At 41.8% G+C, this 22,137-nt stretch overlaps 1 protein-coding gene across 1 annotated transcript in view; it reads right to left on the bottom strand.

Annotated features, from left to right (window-relative positions):
* The window catches only part of ccdc93 (CCC complex scaffolding subunit CCDC93), a 48,501-nt gene that overhangs the window by 7,137 nt on the left and 19,227 nt on the right, over nucleotides 1-22,137 (bottom strand). The window contains exons 8-17 of the mRNA XM_033617314.2: nucleotides 15,261-15,297; nucleotides 14,119-14,217; nucleotides 12,444-12,494; nucleotides 11,998-12,084; nucleotides 7,238-7,354; nucleotides 6,803-6,865; nucleotides 1,030-1,103; nucleotides 532-613; nucleotides 344-418; nucleotides 111-182 (exon numbers count right to left, since the gene is read on the bottom strand). Of these exons, the coding sequence (XP_033473205.1) occupies nucleotides 111-182; nucleotides 344-418; nucleotides 532-613; nucleotides 1,030-1,103; nucleotides 6,803-6,865; nucleotides 7,238-7,354; nucleotides 11,998-12,084; nucleotides 12,444-12,494; nucleotides 14,119-14,217; nucleotides 15,261-15,297 (757 nt within the window). The remainder of the gene's footprint in view (nucleotides 1-110; nucleotides 183-343; nucleotides 419-531; nucleotides 614-1,029; nucleotides 1,104-6,802; nucleotides 6,866-7,237; nucleotides 7,355-11,997; nucleotides 12,085-12,443; nucleotides 12,495-14,118; nucleotides 14,218-15,260; nucleotides 15,298-22,137) is intronic.

The raw sequence follows: 22,137 nt of genomic DNA, 5'->3' as shown, positions 1-22,137 counted from the left end.
TATTTGTCTTGTTCTTATCTGTAGTCTGTTATCTGCTGCCGTGACCTCGTTACCAACAGAAATCACTCCAGTTCCATCTAATCTGGTGTAATGTTATGTTAAGTAGTTACCATGAGCAGACGGATCTTCAGTAGTTTCTCTCTGTCTGTGTTGTACTGTTTGTCTATCAGCTGGTTCCTCTCCTACGAAAAGAAAAAGAAAGGAGGAGAAAGTTAAATTATTACAAAACCAAGGGGAAGCTACACTCATTAAGAATCTGTACATGTTTTAATGTGTATAAGACAAATGCTAAAATACAAGTTGCATTAGTGAATGTAGAACAGAATTCTAACCAGATACGAACCTTCTCCTCCTCTGTATTTTGTCCTGATGCTGTCTTAAGTTCCTCAATGTTCTGCTGCAGACGGGCCATCTCTTCCTGGACTCACATTTAACAGAAAATTAGTACCCATTTACTGTCAAGCAGGATTTCAAAACTCATTGGATATAGATTCCCGGTCTGTTTATGTGTGTGTGTGTTGATGTACTCACTCTGCAGTGTGTGCGGAACTCTTGCTCCTGCTGCTTCAGGTTCTCATTCATTGTCACCAGAGCCCTCAGCTTCTCCAGCAAGCTGTTCAACAGAGCAAAACATAATTAGATGGACTGTCCCATTAATCAAAGATCAGAGGTTTCTTTCCTGAAATGGCCTGTGTGTACAGCCAATATTGCTCAAGTGTCCATAAGCAAGATGGTCAACATCTCAGAGGGCACAGCACTTGGCCTGATCCCAACTTTCGACCCAAATTCGGACTGTATAACTGAATGATGTAAAATTATTTTATAACACTGAGAGCTCAATGATTCTTTGAACTCTTAAACTGCAGAGATTCCAGGGTCTTAAACAATTCTAAAGACAAGCAGGCAGCTGTTGGGGATGGAGGAGGAAATAAACCCTGAGGACTGACACTAATCACAGAGGGAGATCCACTGTGTCATGAGGATTAAATGACACAAAGAAGTCAGAGATAATTAGCCTCCACCACTCACCTGCTGTCAGCCTGCTCCTCCACCTCATCTAAAGACTTCAGCTCTTTCTCCAGTTTCTCCGACTGCTCTGTAGCCTGGGGAGACACACAAATGCTTTTGTTTGGCAAAAAACCCTCCAAAAAACTGGTAAACAGACCACCTGCACTTGTATAGTGCCTTTCTAGTCTTTGGACCACTTAAGGGGCTGTAACACAACATGTCACATTCACCCATACACACACAAATTCATACACTGGTCACTCGCACACTGATGGAAGAGCCATCAGGAGCATTTTGAGGTTCAGTATCCTGCTCAAGGATACTTCAACATGTGGACTGGAGGAGCTGGGGATTGACTGCTGATATTCTGAATAGTGGACAACCCGCTCTGCTCGTCCTTCACGTTCAGTTATAAATAGTTCCATGTGTCTGCCAATATAATACAGATGATAACAAATATGAAACTGTCTCGTGGGCTTCAGATATTTTAAGATGGGATCAACCTTTAGGTCTCCCTTAGGAGAAATACAGTTTCTCACATAAGTGAGTACACCCCTCCCATTCTTGCAAATATTTCATTATATCTTTTCATGGGACAACACTATAGAAATGACACTTTGATATAACTGAAAGTAGTCAGTGTACAGCTTGTATAGTAGTATAGATTTACCTTCCTCTGAAAATTACTCAAAACACAGCCATCAACATCTAAACAGCTGGCAACATAAGTGAGTACACCCCACAGTGAACATGTCCAAATTGTGCCTAAAGTGTCAATATTTTGTGTGCCAACCATTATTATCTAGTACTGCCTTAACCCTTTTGGGCATGGAATTCACCAGAGCTCACAGGTTGCTTCAGGAATCCTCTCCCACTCCTCCATGATGACATCATGGAGCAGATGGATGTGAAGACACCTTGCACTCCTCCACCTTCAGCTTGAGGATGCCCCACAGGTGCACAGGTGAGTTTAGGGCTGGATACATACTTGGCCAGTCCATCACCTTCAGCTTCCTCAGCAAGGCAGTTGTCATCTACTAAGTGTGTTTTGGGTCATTATCATGTTGGAAAACTCCATTGCGACTCAGTTTCCGAAGAGGGGCGATCATGCTCTGCTTGGAATTCATGTTTCCCTAAATGAACCGAGCTCCCCAGAGCCGGCAGCACTCATGCAGCCCCAAACCATGATGCTGCCACCACTATACTTGACTGTAGGCAAGGGACAGTTGTCTTGGTGCTCTTTCAGCATGTGTGGCACCTTGGTGAAGAGCACCAAGACAACTGTATGTATCCAGCCCTAAACTCACCTGTGCACCTGTGGGGCATCCTCAAGCTGAAGGTGGAGGAGTGCAAGGTGTCTTCACATCCATCTGCTCCATGATGTCATCATGGAGGAGTGGGAGAGGATTCCTGAAGCAACCTGTGAGCTCTGGTGAATTCCATGCCCAAAAGGGTTAAGGCAGTACTAGATAATAATGGTTGGCACACATAATATTGACACTTTAGGCACAATTTGGACATGTTCACTGTGGGGTGTACTCACTTATGTTGCCAGCTGTTTAGATGTTGATGGCTGTGTTTTGAATAATTTTCAGAGGAAGGTAAATCTATACTACTATACAAGCTGTACACTGACTACTTTAAGTTATATCAAAGTGTCATTTCTATAGTGTTGTCCCATGAAAAGATATAATAAAATATTTCCAAAAATGGGAGGGATGTACTCACTTATGTGAGATACTGTATGCCTTTGGCATTTATGAGAAACAGGCGACATATCAGCACACACAGCCTCTTCATATACACTAGATATATTCATATACACATTGAACAAAAACTAAAATGCAAAACTTCTGTTTTTGCTCCCATTCTTCACAGACTTAAGTTAAACATCTAAGACATATTTTATATGCACTCAGTAAATATATTTCGCCCCAAATTTGGCCACGAATTTGTTAAAATCTGTGTTAGTGAACACTTCTTCTTTTTCATGATAATCTATTCACCTGGCAGGTGTGACATATCAAGATCCTGATTAAGCTGCATCATTACTACACAGGTGTGCCTTGGGATGGTCACAATAATAGGATACTCTAAAATATGCAGTTTGGTCGCACAACACAATGCCACAGATGTCCCAAGTTTTGAGGGAGAGTGCCATTGGCTGACTACAGGGATGTCCACCAGAGCTGTTGCCCATGAAGTGAATGGTCATTTCACTACCCTAAGCTGTCTCCAGTGTTGTTTCTCTGAATTTACAATAACACCACAGTTAATCAATTTTGTTTATTCTGTGGGCCCACTACAGCCAAATGTACATTAGCCTACAAACGTTAGCTACGGTGGCTTAGCAGTGTTCACTTAGCTGATGTTACTTGCTCCATGATCAGTTTTTTTTCCAAATTTTACAGTTTGCCACTACTGTTGGAACAGTTGAGAACTGCACAGGTTCTTCCTGATGTTGTTAAAAGTAATGCTACATAGAAACACCACCCTTTAAACTGAAAGACCATAACCTCTAGGTTTTATAGGAGTGATCTGGAGTATAGCATGACCTCACACACCCTCTCTCTGTGTTGATCTCCAGCCCACTGTTTACAAGCCGGTCCGGCTGCGCGTTCATGTACGTTCATGTGAATGTGTTACGGTTCTGTTAGGTGAGTAGCCCGGCAGCCCAGCTAACATTTGCAATTAGCATTGTAAAATGTAGCCCGGCGGGCAGCCTGCTGGCTGTGTTTAGTTATTTCCCTGCCTACTTCAATGATGATGGTACCTGTAATAAATGCAATATATTTGCTGAAATGGAGGCGAGGCTCAGTGACGAGAAGAGCTGGTAGAAGCGCTCCATAGCTGCAAGCTACTCCAGTAGCCGTAGTAGCTCTAGTGCTAACTCTGGGAGCTAACGCTAACATTCCTCTCTTCTTCGTGAGCCGGGAGCGCTCACGGTCTCACAGAGAAGAGTAGGAACGTTAGCATGGCAGCCGACTAGTGCTAACGCTAACAGGAAAGCAGGGAAATAGCTAAACACAGCAGAGACCGAGACATCACTAACTGCTAAACTAAGCCAAACTAAGTTGGCTGTTTAGGTTTTATTTCCTCGCGCCTGTGGCGAGTGAATCTGCCTGCAGTGAAAGCGGGGCTAACCGGTGCTTCCTCCTCAGGCTCCACTTCACTCAGCTGCCAGCACAGCCAGCTAGCGGGGGCTAACCGGTGCTTCCTCCTCAGGCTCCACTTCACTCAGCTGCCGGCAAAGCCAGTTAGCCTCCGCTAGCTTCCCAGCTAACGTTAGCTCCGGCTCTCCGTTTGGATCCAACTGGAGCACCGAGCCTGTGGGAGAAACACCGGGACCGACTGGACGTAATAGTCCGTGGAGATGCTGCGGTGCTTGGCTGCACAGACGATGCGAGTGGGGTGGAGAGCAGAGGTAGAGGGAGGAGTGGCTCATGACACACTTTGTTTTGCTCTACATGCAGTGCACAACAACGAACCTAGCGGTGAAACGATTTTGCTTATTGCCCCTTTAAGTGTTATTTCACAGACAGTCAATGATGTCTACATTTTATGCCAAGGTCTGTCATTACTTAGCTGAGTAAAATGAGATGATTGCGATCGCAGTAATGGTGGTGCAAGATGGCGGAACTCACAAAGCAGTCATTGGATTTGTGTCTATAGTAGTGTTGCACGGTATACCGGTACTAAAATAGTACCGTGGTACTAGAGTATTCCAAACGGTACTATACTGCATTTGGAAAATACCGGTACTTTGAAATTGATTCACTTCATTATTAGTTAATTTATTTTACTCAATTATGCACACAAACGCCTTTCTTGTTCCTATTGGAGCACAGATTGCACAAGTGGTGTGTATGACAACACCTGTATCAACATTCGCAGCTGGCGCATGTGAAAAAAGACAAGAGAAAGTCTGCCTCGCAAAGGGAGACAACACAAACTTGGTGGAACATTTGAGTTACCAAACTGTGACGTCCGTACCGAGGTACTTACCGAACCATGATTTTTTTGGTACCGTTACACCCCTACTATTTATTGTTCTAAAGGTTTGTATCCAAAAGGACTTTTCCTTAGGAAAAGTACCGAAGAGTATCGAAAAGTATCGAAATTCATATTGGTATTGGTACCGAAACAAAGATTTTGGTATTGTGACAACACTAGTCTATAGTGGCATGGATGCAGGTCCCCCCAAAAAATCCCATTCAGCCCAAAAAGCATTTTCCCCATAGACCACCATTATGAAAGAGACATCTGTAAAACTGTTGACATGACCCCTAAAACCACAAACAAGGTCAATGGTAAGTGTTTCTATGATGTTTTTTTATTTTTTTTATTTTTTATCCAATACGGTTTTATATGTTAAACGTTCCTGGAGCCAAGAAAATGGATTTAAAAATCTGTGACATCCTGCTAATGTAAAGTCTATGAGCTGGGTGGGGACTTGAGGGCAGGGCCAGCAGGAGAAACACTACTGCACAGATTCAGTGGGCCACCCACCACAGATGTAAACCCAGAAGCTAAAAACTTTTTTTGGCGTATGCATCCAGTGAGCAACTCTATTGGAATGAACAGGCGCCATCTTGGAATCTAGTATCTAAGTATTATTATACATCTATGCATGGATGTGATACCATGTATCAGGCACAGCACCAAGATTTCAGTTTTGGATGGGCCAGACCAATTGTGGGTGGGCCTTAAATTACAAACGTTAGTACATGACTGTTTGACTTAATAATAATGACTGACTGATATACTGCCATATTACCTGTGCTTGCTTTAGACAGACTTTAATTGCTTGATGCTCCTTAAATATTTGATTGCATTTAATGACGTTTCAGTGCATAGGACGGACCTACCCACGATTGCTCTCCTTGGTTCTGACCAAAGAAGAGCACTAGGCGGCGCTGGGGGGAGCTTGGAGGTGCTTCATCACCCCCAAAGAAGCCCATAGCACCCCCAAGAAATGCACAAACAAAATTTCATTTTTTCACTGTCACTGAATAAAATTGTTTTTGTTCAACTGTGTGACATTATCTGGTGGTATTATTATTTATGTATTATCGGGTGCCGATAATACATTATTTACGGTAGGTCCTGCCCGAGCGCAGCACCTCTTGCCTTCGACGTTTGAAGACATACCTGAGGAACAGCAGTGGTGATACACGCAACAGTAACCTGGCATTCTTGACCATAAACACCAGGAGGACCAAAGATCTGGACGCAGATAAAATCATCGATGCCTTTGCCAGCAATCAGAATAACAGACGCACATTCTTCTGTAAAGATGTCTAGTGGTGAGTAACAATATATTAGCCTGCTATAGGCGCAGTACAGGGATTATTTTTTATTATACTCTGGCATAGTCGATAGTATTGTTGTATTGTGTTAATCTTTTAGACTACATTAGCACAAATTATGTGATTATTAGCTGATTTTGAATCATTCATGACAAAATTAAAATATTTTAAAAACTTTTTATTTTTTTGAAGAAAAGTTTAGGGTGGGCCTGTCGAAAAGTGGGTGGGCCTAAGACTGTCAGGCCCACCCATAACGCCGTGCCTGCAATGTATTAAATATCCGCTCAGTAGGCAGCTTTATTTATTAACAATAAGCACAATACAACATTACACGGTGCAAGATACAGTGGCATGTAAATGATATTTATTGATAAACAAGCAAAATAACCCCCCGTGATTTTCCTGCAGTGGGACGCAGATGGAACATTCACACCAAGTATATTGCAAAGATACACCCCATCCACACAATTTTAGCCTTGTCCTACCTCAATCAGTTTTCTCTTCGCATTGTCACAGCCGGATTTCACCTCTGCATGGTTTGCTTGTAGCTGTCAAAAGAAATAAATTGTGTTATTGATAATTACCACACCTTCCCTTTTAACTGCTGTACATTATAGTTCATTACACACTACACATTCTAAGGTGTTCATTTTGTGTTACAACAGCTAAGTGATGCTGACTGCATATGGAAGTGCTGCATTTATCGTCTTCTCTGTAAGAAGTCTTCTGCCCTTTGTTCTACATGTGGATCCTGTAGTTACAATAAATGTATAAAAACTACATGCTTGTTTCTGTGATGCCACCAACAAATTCCTGTATAGATAGAACACTTCAGGATCACAGAGGCTCTAGCTGTAATGAAGTGTTTGACACAGCGTGGTGTGAGTGGACTACACAGTGAACCACAATGAGCTGCTGACCTCATCCAGTTGTTTAGTCTTCTGCTGGATCTGTTTGTTGAGAGAGGCCACAGCCCTGCGGTGCTGCTGCAGTGGGCCGTAGCGCTCTGAACGCTCTTCTGATGACAGCTCCGACTGCTGCAGGGACATTTGGGAGATATAATATTACAACAAGGAAATGGTAACAGGAAAGAATGGTAGCATAAAGGGTTTTCTTGAAGTGCTGGACCACCACAAGCTGCTTGAATGAGTGCTGTGTTTTGTACATGCCTCTACAAATGTCTAAAGCAAACAACTTGGATTTATACCTCTCTGTATTATGAGTTAATATTGGGTAGGACCAAATCTGTCCAACTTCCCAAAAACACTCACTTAACTCAGACTTCACGTGGGCTATTTGACAAATATAATGTAATAAAGACAATAACATGAATTGAACATGTCCATAAGCACTATTGTTGGTTGGTGGGTTAGTTTGTGGCATATTACAGGTAACCAAGCTACGATAGCTGACATTAGTATTGGTTGATTGATTAGCAATCTCAAATTGCCCTGTTTTCTCCAAAAATCCATGCAATTACTGACCACCTTTAGAAAAATATAACTGATTTACACAATTAACGTGGCAGTTCTGGTACAAATAATTGGTATGGTGTTACAAAAATAAGTTTCCCATCAACAAGTAAGAGGGAAGTTAACGTATCTTAACTTTACGCAAAGCTAGCAAGTGTGACATGGTCAGAATATATGGGCTGTTTGCTAGCTAATGCATGGAATGTATGCTTGCTAGCTAGCTGTGACAGAAATCTAGCATAACATTGCAAGGAGATAACCATTCAAAAAAAACTATTATTTCCACACTTAAAAAAAATTATCACAGTCAACAGAGAAATTGCCTTTTATCTATACATTTGGAGGGGCATTTAAGCATATTTAAATATTGGCGGGAATTAGGGGGCTGTAGTACTATGGTATTATTATATACAATACTAAAAACCTTTTTTTTTCCTTTTCTTTTTTTTTTTTATTTAAATGTGTGTGTGTGTCCTCTCTAAATTCAGAAGTTTTTGCAGGTCCATGAACGCAGCCGGGCAGAGCTCTCCATTAATTTGTTTCTTTCCTCAGCAGTATTTTGTGAGTTACATGGTGGATAACTGATTTGTTAATCCATTTAGAGCTGATCAGATCAGTTCGACGGAGAGGAGAAGCTACTGCAGAGGCAAGTTAGACCCAGTTTAGACCCACTAGAATAAATGATTAAGCATCTATTGAGCCTTGTATTCCTTTAGCCCTTAGCAGTAATGGTTTTATGAGCTTTTTTAATGACAAAATTCTAACTATTAGAGGCAAAATTCATGACCTCCTGTCCTCAGATAGTACCTATCTAACCTCAAACACAGCTGTAAGACCTAATATATATTTAGATTGCTTCTCCCCAATTTCTCTTCAAGAATTGACAGCAGTGATTTCTTCATCTAAATCATCAACGTGTCTCTTAGACCCCATCCCAACTAGGCTACTTAAGGAGGTCTTTCCTTTAGTTAACACTCATATATTAGATATGATCAATATATCCTTATTAACAGGCTATGTACCACAGTCTTTTAAGGTAGCTGTAATTAAACCTCTACTAAAAAAGCCCACCCTGGATCCAGAGGTGTTAGCCAACTATAGACCAATATCTAATCTTCTCTTTATGTCAAAGATCCTTGAGAAAGTAGTCGCAGACCAGCTGTGTGATTTTCTCCAGGATAATAATTTATTTGAGGAATTTCAGTCAGGATTTAGAGTGCATCATAGTACTGAGACAGCACTAGTTAAAATTACAAATGACCTTCTGATTGCTTCAGACAAAGGACTCGTCTCTGTACTTGTTTTATTAGATCTTAGTGCGGCGTTTGACACAATTGACCATCAAATTCTACTGAAGAGACTGGATCACTTAATTGGCCTAAAAGGTTCTGCACTAAGCTGGTTTAAATCTTATTTATCTGATCGTTTTCAATTTGTTGACGTTCATAATGAATCATCCTTACGTACCAAAGTTTGTTTTGGAGTTCCGCAAGGTTCTGTGCTCGGACCAATCCTATTTACTCTATATATGCTTCCTTTAGGTAACATCATTAGAAATCACTCTATAAATTTCCATTGTTATGCGGATGATACACAGTTGTATTTATCGATGAAGCCAGAAGAAAGTAATCAATTAACTAAACTCCATAACTGCCTTAAAGACATAAAAACTTGGATGAGCACCAATTTCCTGATGTTAAATTCAGACAAAACTGAAGTTATTGTTCTTGGCCCCAAACAACTCAGAGACTCTTTATCTGATGACATAGTTTCTCTAGATGGCATTGCTCTGGCCTCTAGCACTACCGTAAGAAACCTCGGAGTAATATTTGATCAAGATTTGTCTTTTAATTCTCATTTAAAACAAACCTCACGGACTGCATTTTTTCATCTGCGTAATATTGCGAAAATTAGGCCTATCCTGACCCGAAAAGATGCAGAAAAATTGGTCCACGCTTTTGTTACCTCAAGGCTGGATTACTGTAACTCTCTATTATCAGGTAGCTCTAGTAAGTCCTTAAAAACTCTCCAGCTAATTCAGAATGCAGCAGCACGTGTACTAACAGGAACTAAGAAACAAGATCATATTTCTCCTGTTTTAGCTTCTCTGCACTGGCTCCCTGTAAAATCCAGAATTGAATTTAAAATCCTACTGTTAACTTATAAAGCTCTAAATGGTCAGGCTCCATCATATCTTAGTGAGCTCATAGTGCCATATTATCCCACCAGAACACTGCGCTCTGAGAACGCAGGGTTACTCGTGGTCCCTAAAGTCTCCAAAAGTAGATCAGGAGCCAGAGCCTTCAGCTATCAGGCTCCTCTCCTGTGGAATCATCTTCCTGTTACGGTCTGGGAGGCAGACACCGTCTCCACATTTAAGACTAGACTTAAGACTTTCCTCTTTGATAAAGCTTATAGTTAGGGCTGGCTCAGGCTTGCCCTGTACCAGCCCCTAGTTAGGCTGACTTAGGCCTAGTCTGCCGGAGGACCCCCCCTATAATACACCGGGCACCTTCTCTCCTTCTCTCTCGTATTCTATTACTGCATCTTGCTAACTCGGCCATTCTGGATGTCACTAACTCGGCTTCTTCTCCGGAGCCTTTGTGCTCCACTGTCTCTCAGATTAACTCATATCACAGCGGTGCCTGGACAGCGTGACGTGTGTGGTTTTGCTGTTGCCGTGGTCCTGCCAGATGCCTCCTGCTGCTACTGCCATCATTAGTCATTAGTCAGATTTCTACTGTTATTATACACATATGACTATTGTCACACATGTATACTGCCAGATATTAATACATACTTTCAACATATTGTACCACAGTAGCCAGAACTATAACTATAATATTATTACTTTCAATAATGTTGTTGTAACCTACTGTCATTACCTGCATCTCTCTCTCTGTCTCTCTCTCTGTCTCATTGTGTCATGCGGATTACTGTTAATTTATTATGCTGATCTGTTCTGTACGACATCTATTGCACGTCTGTCCGTCCTGGAAGAGGGATCCCTCCTCAGTTGCTCTTCCTGAGGTTTCTACCATTTTTTTTTCCCCGTTAAAGGGTTTTTTTGCGGAGTTTTTCCTGATCAGCTGTGAGGGTCATAAGGACAGAGGGATGTTGTATGCTGTAAAGCCCTGTGAGGCAAATTGTGATTTGTGATATTGGGCTTTATAAATAAAATTGATTGATTGATTGATTGATTGATCACTTTCAATGCGCCTGATGTTCTGCTGCTCTGACCAACACGTCTTACCAAAAGTGGGCTCTGCACTCATACAGTGTGGTGCTATAAATAACCGAAAGGTACATATATTTTAGCAGCGCTCCTAATGAACAGTCTAGCTTCAAAAAACAGAAAATCTATATGTGGTGGAAGATGTTTTGATCATGGCAGAACCCCACAAATAAATGAATGTGTGGGAAACGCTGGTTCAGTTGAGGTCAGGATGTTGCAATTCTTCCTTCAACTAGGATCATGATAAAACTGTTTTTAGGTGCCAAAATTATTATCATGGGGTTTGGAACTTGAAGAATCATACAGTAGACTGAATCATCTGTCAAGCAGCCAAGAATTACTGCAGACAGATGAGGAGCTCAATAAGACAGAGTGAGTGAGACAGTATGTGACTGATAGAAAAGCGACACAACGATTGTAACTTTATGGGATCATTCTATGATTTTCTGTTTTTGGACATTTTCCCCATTTTTTTTTTTTAATCACCCAATAAGCAGCATTTCAAAGTCTTCTTTAGTTAGGGACTTTTACAGAGTGAACATCTTTTTAGCTTTTTACAATGTCATTTTAGAACAAACATATAACATGGTTTGGTTTTCATTTGAGAAAAATAAATACAATAATAATAATAATAATAATAATAATAATAATGATAATAATGTTAATAAAATGATAATAAAAACTTATACAAATTTAAACAAAAGATGGGTATTTCAAGGGAATCTATTTTTTCCACTGCTTCCAAATTTAATAAGCCCTATTGAAAAGGTAACTGTTTCCACTGCAAAAATTTCCTAAATGATATCATACCAGTTGGGATAAAATATCTACAAACAGCAGGACCAGTGAGAAAGCTTAAAAAAGTATCTTTCTATGTACAGGTGTCGGAAAAGGAGGGAGGAATTAGCTCATAAGGGAAATCAAATATTCATGCCAATACATGACATCATTATTACCACTGACTGTTGCTCACCTTCTCAGCATACTCAGAAGCAATCTGCTTGATCTCCTCAGACTGCTGTCCCACTATCTGACCCACTGCACTCGCTGTCAGCTTTCCCTACACAAGAAAAAAAATCTGACTGAAAACCACTGACTAATGTACAATTCACAGAAATGTTTTAGCCAATTAGCTGTTAAGTTTACAGCTAATGCAGTGATACAAAAAGATTCAATCACCAGATCACTAAAAATGAACAGAGCCTTGATAACTGAACAAAACAATAATACTGTACATGACAGAGTAATGCTTAAAATAGAAAAAGACATGAAAACGTAGAGCTAAGTGTTATTAATATCATTGTAGGTAAGTTTGTGAGGTCTGACCCCAGATTATCAGGGGAGTAATGTGGTGATTCAATTCTAAACAGTTCATGGATGAAAAGAGAGAGAACAAGACAGTTAACAGGTGTTGTCTACCTCTTCACGTGCCATGGCAGCCATGCTGGTCATGAGGGTTTTGATTCGCACCTGAGAGAAAAAATAACCACAGGTTTCATCCCATTTTAAGGCCGAATAGGGAGTTCAAGGTCAAGTTTTTATATTTAGAGCATAATCTCACAGCTTTTCAATGTGCTTTACAGAGGAAAGAAAGAGTAGAAAATAAGTTACAATACACACACACACACACACACACACAGACACACACACACCAGATAGTTTCTTGTCTTGTTTCATTAGTGTACAGTGCCTTCACCCCCTCCTTAGCTTTTTATCTGTTTTGTTGCGTGTTATTTAAACCAATTTGAATTTCGATTTTTTGTAATGGACCTACACGGAAAAGTAAAAACAAAAAACAAAACAAACGTGTTTGAAAACATTCTGGGGAAAAAAAACAACTTAAAAGTTGTAAGTGCATATGTATTCACCCCCTTTCTTATGAAGCCCCTAAGTAAGACCATTTACCTTCAGTGGTCACATAATAAAGTAGACCTGTGTGCAATCTAAGTGTCATATGATCTCAATACATATACACCTGTTCTGAAAGGCACCAGAGTGTGCAATACCACAAAGCAAGTTTATCACCAAGCAAGTGGCACCATGAAGACCAAGGAGCTCTCCAAACAGGTCAGGGACTGGAGTTCTGGAGAGGTACTGATCAGGGCTGGGTAAAAATATACCTGAAACTTTTAACACTGAACACCATTAAATCCATTCAAAATGTGGCACCACAAATGGTGGAAAATGTGGCACCACAACAAACCTGCCAAGAGAGGCCCATCTACCAAAACTCACAGACCAGGGAAGGGGGACATTGATCAGAAAGACAACAAAGAGACCAACAATAACTCTGAAGGAGGTGGAAAGCTCCACAGGTGAGACTTGAGTATCTGTCCATTGGACCACTTTGAACTGTACTCTCCACAGAGCTGGGCTATATGTAAGGGTGGCCACAAAGTAAAATTTTAGTCTCATATGACCAAAGTGCCTTCTTTGTAGAGTCTCCTACATGCCTTTTTAAGAACACCAAACATGTTATTTCTTTCTTTCTTGTTACTTCTTTCATGTTATTATTTCTTTCTTTAAGCATTGGTTTTTCTTCTATATTTTTAGTACTTTACTATTTTTTTTTCTTTTTCATTTTTTTCATTTCACCTCACCAATTTTGACTATTTTGTGTAGGCCTATTAAAAAAAAATCAATTAAAATGAAAGGTTATAATGCAACGGAATATGAAAAACACACTGTTTGTGGGGGAGGGGGTGGGTATTTTTGAAAAGGCACTGTACATCACGTTTATGTTTTGCCTGGCAATAAGTATCAGAATCAGAATCAGAATCAGAAATACTTTACTGATCCCTGAGGGGAAATTATTTGCGTTACAGGTGCTCCTTGCAAGAGTGGAAAGATATATATATATATATATATATATATATATATATATATATATATATATATATATATGTATATATATATATATATAGTGCACAGGGCATTTATGTGTAACTGCAATAAATATGTTTCATTTATAAGGGTTTTTTTCCGCTGTTTGTAGGTGTCTTTGTTGTCTCTCCCTGCTCTTTTTGCGGCTACCTGACTGTATTAAGGTATTTTTCCTTCCATGTATAATGCACTCACTGTATAAAGTGCTCACCTCTTCCGCTGCCCGCAGGTCGTCTTCCTCTGACACCTCTGCCATCCCAGGTGGCGCCGCCTGAGAGCCACCAGGCAGTGAAGCCTTCCTCTCATCCACCTAGAGGAGGGAGACAGGACTAAGGAGTTAAAAAAGGAAGAGAAGTAAATGCTGGTGCAGACAAAAAGAACCAAAATCTAACTTCTGCTCAAGTCATTTCACTGTTACAAGAGTACTCTACTGAATCAGCACTGCACTCCTATAACCTCAAACTCATGATGGACTGTTTCAAAACCGATGCTGCAGTACCAGAGATGTTGTCTTTTTTATTGCATGCATTCAATGACAACAATGACGGTTTGGTCCGGCTTTTCTGGTGTGTTATGCTAGCAGTGGCTAATGTAGGCTCAAGCCTGCACAGGGATGAGAAGCGGGTCTGGTATAATCACTTCTTTCTAACACCACACCTCTAGGGGCCTCATTTCTAACCATTGCATACGCACAGAAAAGGGCTTGAAATATGCCTATGACATTTTTTAAGCATAAATTGGGATTTAGGAAAAAAAAAAAAAAAAAACTTGACGAGGAAATGTGCGTAAATTTAGGGAAACTCTGACACATGCGTACACACATTTTGGAGACGTGGAAATTGGCGACACAGATGGTGTGGTACTGAATTGAAGCCAAATTTTACATGTGAGATAAATCATTAAAGGTGTAATGATGTCTCTCACACATATAAATTCACCTCATATCACATTTCTTATAAATCCAATTCATAAACACTCAAATGCAGCAGTGATATTTGTACTTGTGCTAGCAAAATTGTGTTAATTTGGAATTTATAAAAGGAAATTGCACACTGGCAGGCATACAAAGGGTTTTATAAATCAGAGTATCTTCTGGCTTACATGCATTTCCTCATTTGTACATATGAAAACAGACAATGTGGAATCTCTACAGAGTATTCTAAATGAGGCCCCTGATCTTTTTACTTCTCGAGCATGTAGTCTTCAAATCAAACTCCCATTCATAACTGGACATTTATCTGACTTCACACAGCTCCCTCTGGAGACACTAAATACTTCCAATTTTCTTACATATGCAGTAGTACTAACTGTTCCTAACTAAGTGTTCCTTTCACAAATCATTTAAGTACCTACCTTGTCTTGTTTGGACTGTTTGCTGAATCCATATCGTCTAGATGGAGAGAGAGAGAGAGAGAGAGAGAGAGAGAGAACTCTGTCACATAAATAAGGTAAAATAAGCATTTCCTCTGCCCCCCAAAAAGGAGTTTTCAAATACACCATGCCACATTACAACATTAACACATCAAATGGCAGTAATCCAGCATGATGAGAAACAGCCCTCTGATTAAATACATAACTAAATACAAAAGGACATCAAAGCAGCACCACAGTTCGCATCCATCATGCCTGAAATAATGTGTGTGAAAACTGCTTGCATTCTCTAACAGACACATTCAACCAAAAAACACAGTGCTGTGAGAAGAACCTTGCAGAAAAAAACAAAGCTTCACATGTTCATACAATACTTACAGGAGGAAATGTGACATTCTAGTACAAAGGTGGGGAAAGATGGATGAATGGATAAAAAAAAAACATGTCAGAAAGATAGGAAACTGTGTGAGGATTAATGACTACAACAGTACATGACCAGGGTTCAGGTCAACAAGGCAGGGACCAAGAGAATGTATATGTCTAAGAAAAAAAGGGAATATGTTTGATGTTGTAAAGCTGTGGTTTTCACAAGAATTCAGCTTTGAGCAAAAGCTTGCTCTTAATGCTCAATATGTATTTTACTGATTTCTGTTCCTGTATTAAACACAGACTAATTGATAGAAACTGGACAGAGGAGGGTCTGGATGTGCAACTTAGTTTTTTTTTCATTATTAATTATATAATTATTAATTCGTGAATATTCCCAGTAGAATTTGATGGTTCCAAAGCTTTTTTTTCCCGAGCAACAGTCCAAATTCCAGAGATATCCGATTTACTATCACGTTAGACAGACAAAAGCAGCATGGCAGAAATGGTGGGGTTTGCTCTCTAGTGCAGCTCTTCTGGTTGGCAGCATGCTGAGACCAAATTCTTATATCGTGATGGATGCTTATCTGGTTGACCCATACATTATGGTGTGTGGTCAAACGCTGCTTACAATGTTGACTGTGTTGACATTCATGATACATGTACATGGAGATACAAATAAATGACAGTGCCTTTAAGGAACTTGGACAAAAGATGAACTACAGAGAAACTGACAAGAGCACACACGTGCGCGCGCGCACACACACACACACACACACACACACACACACACACACACACACACACACACACACACACACACACACAATTTTTTTGCCCCTGCCATTTCTGTTATGAGCCCAGTGCCTCTGGTGAGCTAGCTAGCCTTATTCTGTCTGATGGCTGAAATAGAGAACTGCGATGGAGATGGCCATGGAGAAGAGAGAAGGAGAGGAGGTGCTACTATGGTGTTATAAGATCAGGTAATATTACTATGCAGTTCAGGAATGCTTTTTAATTCGGCATGTTCAAACACATTGGAGTTTTCGGATATTAGTAATTTTACACATTTCATGTAGGCTGCAATGGATAGCATGTCATTTTTGCTGGATTTGATTTAAAATGACAGCTGCTCAATGAAAGCATTATGGGTAAGTAGTTTCATGTTCATTATCCTTCTCAGAGATTCTGAGTCTCTAGCCTTTTTTCAAAAATAGTGCTGTTTGTTGCTGCTTGTGTTGTAGACCCCCGTGTTGACTTGGCTATTGTATTGGCACCGGCAGGCCACAAACTGCTTGCTCGCTTGTATTTTTTTTGTTGTGTATGGCTTAATTAAAGCTAATGTATATGGCATTGTGGTTGTAAATTCCGGGCAACGCCACACGCACACACGCACGCACGTACAGTACAGGCCAAAAGTTTGGACACACCTTCTCATTCAATGCGTTTTCTTTATTTTCATGACTATTTACATTGTAGATTCTCACTGAAGGCATCAAAACTATGAATGAACACATGTGGAGTTATGTACTTAACAAAAAAAGGTGAAATAACTGAAAACATGTTTTATATTCTAGTTTCTTCAAAATAGCCACCCTTTGCTCTGATTACTGCTTTGCACACTCTTGGCATTCTCTCCATGAGCTTCAAGAGGTAGTCACCTGAAATGGTTTCCACTTCACAGGTGTGCCTTATCAGGGTTAATTAGTGGAATTTCTTGCTTTATCAATGGGGTTGGGACCATCAGTTGTGTTGTGCAGAAGTCAGGTTAATACACAGCCGACAGCCCTATTGGACAACTGTTAAAATTCATATTATGGCAAGAACCAATCAGCTAACTAAAGAAAAACCAGTGGCCATCATTACTTTAAGAAATGAAGGTCAGTCAGTCCGGAAAATTGCAAAAACTTTAAATGTGTCCCCAAGTGGAGTCGCAAAAACCATCAAGCGCTACAACGAAACTGGCACACATGAGGACCGACCCAGGAAAGGAAGACCAAGAGTCACCTCTGCTTCTGAGGATAAGTTCATCCGAGTCACCAGCCTCAGAAATCGTAAGTTAACAGCAGCTCAGATCAGAGACCAGATGAATGCCACACAGAGTTCTAGCAGCAGACCCATCTCTAGAACAACTGTTAAGAGGAGACTGCGCCAATCAGGCCTTCATGGTCAAATAGCTGCTAGGAAACCACTGCTAAGGAGAGGCAACAAGCAGAAGAGATTTGTTTGGGCCAAGAAACACAAGGAATGGACATTAGACCAGTGGAAATCTGTGCTTTGGTCTGATGAGTCCAAATTTGAGATCTTTGGTTCCAACCGCCGTGTCTTTGTGAGACGCAGAAAAGGTGAACGGATGGATTCCACATGCCTGGTTCCCACTGTGAAGCATGGAGGAGGAGGTGTGATGGTGTGGGGGTGTTTTGCTGGTGACACTGTTGGGGATTTATTCAAAATTGAAGGCACACTGAACCAGCATGGCTACCACAGCATCCTGCAGCGACATGCCATCCCATCCGGTTTGCGTTTAGTTGGACGATCATTTATTTTTCAACAGGACAATGACCCCAAACACACCTCCAGGCTGTGTAAGGGCTATTTGACCAAGAAGGAGAGTGATGGAGTGCTGCGGCAGATGACCTGGCCTCCACAGTCACCGGACCTGAACCCAATCCAGATGGTTTGGGGTGAGCTGGACCGCAGAGTGAAGGCAAAGGGGCCAACAAGTGCTAAACACCTCTGGGAACTCCTTCAAGACTGTTGGAAAACCATTTCAGGTGACTACCTCTTGAAGCTCATGGAGAGAATGCCAAGAGTGTGCAAAGCAGTAATCAGAGCAAAGGGTGGCTATTTTGAAGAAACTAGAATATAAAACATGTTTTCAGTTATTTCACCTTTTTTTGTTAAGTACATAACTCCACATGTGTTCATTCATAGTTTTGATGCCTTCAGTGAGAATCTACAATGTAAATAGTCATGAAAATAAAGAAAACGCATTGAATGAGAAGGTGTGTCCAAACTTTTGGCCTGTACTGTACTCATACACACACACACACACACACACCTGAGGGCTCTACTATGAAGCAGGATTTGGAGTTGACAAACTTACTTCAGGTTAACTCTGGGTTTCCAGTGTTACAACGATGGCTCACTTCTTACCTGAAAACCTAACCTGCTCCGCAGCAGGGTATGTTCAACAGGTATTATGGCCCCACCTACTGACCAATAAATTCTCTTGGAAAATGGCATCACCATTTGAAGGAGATCCCATGGAGCTCAGAGCAGATCCTGAGAGGGCAGGAGAGTCCAGAGACCAGCAAAGCCCCTTGGCTCCCCCCCCCCAACCACAGTTTATATGAAAGATATACCTTCTTGTCGGAAGGACAAGAAAGATAAAATCAAAGATTAAGAACATGGAAAAAATGGCTCAAATGTAAGCCAATTAAAAGAATGATCAGGCATAGGCCAAATAATTAATTAGGCTAAGCCTAATTAAGTTTATGAATGCACCTACAAGTAATATTTAGACAACACTGTGTAGACTGCAAAATAATAACATAATTGCTAATTTCAGCACACCTACAAACAAGGCCCAACTCTATATCTGTCACTGTGTATTTCATGTCCCCCTTATCCCATTATTCCCACTCTGTCTATCTGAATTATGTTGCATGAACACAGTGGTCCAAGGAGTTATCAGGAACCACTGTTCCTGAACTACTGTCAGTGTATAGTTAGCAGTGGTAAATGTAAGTTAAATTGTGTCACTGATGTAACCAGTTAGAACTCGAAGTGGTGATGAGGTCTTAAAATGTAGGCTATGAAAAGGTTCTTGAAAAAGGTTTACTTCCGGATTTCTACATGAAGCCTCTGCTGTCTTGCTTCTTCCAAATTTACCAAATTGTTTATTATTTTCATCCTTAATATAAGTGATACAACATAACTATAATTGACTTTTTTCTCTGTTACATTCATTTTTAGAGTAGCGAAGACTTTGAACTTGATAAATAAATTAAAAACACAAATTGTGTGTCTGACACTCAAAATCTCCTGGGGAGGACCCACAGACCCCCCCCTCTTGATTTCTGTCCCCTGGGCGTGGGGCCACTATGAAGGTGTCCCTTATTTTTACACACTGAAGGTGGCAAGTAGACGAGGGAAGGACTTCCACATGACATCACATACTAATCCTTCAGTTTATTCTGCTTGCTGCTTTCGCTATTGGCTTTTCTTGGCAAAACCCGCCCTAATCTGCCTCTGACTGGCTACATTGCACTTCTTGATGCGTTTCTCACATGCCTTGTCCCTTAAACTAAACAGTTAAACTGAACATTCTTTTGCCTGCCTATTTGTTTGGCTGATATTTTTTCTCATCACTGAGTTAATGCTGATTTGACATAAAATAAAAAAGATAAAAGTAGCTGTGCAAGTGGCAAGCTACTTTTCCCATTTTCTCGTAGCTTAGCTTGCTACATTTCTCTGGGGATAGCTTCAATATAGTGAAACTTCGTTAGTGTTAAAGTTACTGAATTGTTTGCATTCTTTGATATTGGCACAATGTTTGCACAAGCCACATTTATAAGTACCCTTCACAGGTCGATGAAGCCAAGTTTTTTTATCTGAAGCAGAGAGATGGCTAGGCACCAGCCTGTCACGTAAAGTGGGGGCCCTTTTAAAACTGATTTGAGGAGGAACAGGAAAAACCTCTCTGAGCAGAGGGTCACTCTTGATTAAACTCCAATTAGAATGCACAATCTTTTTCACAGAGTTTGCAAAAGAACTATATTGTGTGACAGTAGTAAATTTAAGTAAAATAAGTAAATTTGCTCTGGTTTTGAAAATTTTTGTTTATTTGTCATCAAGAGCTCAGATCTAGGTATAGATTAGGCTTTTTTTGTAAGCACTCTGAACAATCTTAGCCTGGGAGCCTCTATTTGCAAATCTGTTTGACATCATTTTTGCCTGATTTTCAAATTCGGAGTCTCGTCTCGTCTCGTCTCGTCTCGTCGTCTCATCGTCCTCCGCTTATCCGGGTCTGGGTCGCGGGGGCAGCAGCCTCAGCAAAGAAGCCCAGACAGTCCTCTCCCCAGCCACCTCCGTCAGCTCTTCCAAGGGAACCCCGAGGCGCTCCCAGGCCAGGCGGGCGATGTAATCCCTCCAGCGTGTCCTGGGTCGGCCCCGAGGTCTCCTCCCGGTTGGACATGCCCGGAATACCTCCCAAGGGAGGCGTCCGGGAGGCATCCTTACCAGATGCCCGAACCACCTCAACTGGCTCCTCTCGATGTGGAGGAGCAGCGGCTCTACTCCGAGTCCCTCCCGGATGTCTGAGCTCCTCACCCTATCTCTAAGGCTGAGCCCAGCCACCCTGCGGAGGAAACTCATTTCGGCCGCTTCTACTCGCAATCTCGTTCTTTCGGTCACTACCCAGAGCTCATGACCATAGGTGAGGGTTGGAACGTAGATCGACCGGTAAATCGAGAGCTTCGCTTTCTGGCTAAGCTCCTTTTTCACCACAACGGACCGGTTAAGCGTCCGCATCACTGCTGACGCCACCCCAATCCGCCTGTCAATCTCCCGCTCCATCCTACCCTCACTCGTGAACAAGATCCTGAGGTACTTAAACTCCTCCACCTGAGGCCGGACGGTTTGCCAGAACCTCTTTGGAGCCATCGATAGTCTTTCTCCATGGCCTCACCGAACTCCTCCCACGCCCGAGTTTTTGCCTCCGCGACTGCCGCTGCTGCGCTCCGCTTGGCCCGCTGGTACCCATCAGGTGCTTCTGGAGACCCACAGACCAACCATGCCCTGTAGGCCTCCTTCTTCAGCCTGACGGCTCCCCTCACCTCTGGTGTCCACCAGCGGGTTCGGGGGTTACCGCCGCGACTGGCCCCCGCGGCCTTGCAGCCACAGCTCGCAACAGCCGCCTCGACAATGGCAGAGTGAAACAAGGCCCATTCAGACTCAATGTCCCCCTCCGCCCTCAGGACGCGGTCGAAGGTCTCCCGGAGGTGGGAGTTGAAGATCATCTTGACAGGTTCTTCCGCCAGGCATTCCCAGCAGACCCTCACTGCTCGTTTGGGCCTGCCAGGTCTGCGCGGCGTCCTCCCCTGCCACCTGATCCAACTCACCATCAGGTGGTGATCAGTTGACAGCTCTGCTCCTCTCTTCACCCGAGTGTCCAGAACATATGGTCGCAGGTCAAATGACACGACTACAAAGTCAATCATTGACCTGCGACCTAGGCTGTCCTGGTGCCACGTGCACCGATGGACATCCTTATGCTCGAACATGGTGTTAGTTATGGCCAAACTGCGACCCGCACAGAAGTCCAATAACTGCACACCACTCGGGTTCAGATCGGGCAGGCCGTTCCTCCCAATCACGCCCCTCCAGGTCCTGCTGTCATTGCCCATGTGAGCGTTGAAGTCCCCCAGCAGAACAATGGAGTCCCCGGTCGAGGCACTGTCCAGCACCCGTCCCAGGGACTCCAAAAAGG

This window comes from Epinephelus lanceolatus, chromosome 14 (assembly GCF_041903045.1).
Source record: "Epinephelus lanceolatus isolate andai-2023 chromosome 14, ASM4190304v1, whole genome shotgun sequence".
NCBI classification, from domain to species: domain Eukaryota; kingdom Metazoa; phylum Chordata; class Actinopteri; order Perciformes; family Serranidae; genus Epinephelus; species Epinephelus lanceolatus.
The sequence above is the reverse complement of the archived record's forward strand: the minus strand, read 5'-3'. Positions and strand labels throughout refer to the sequence as shown.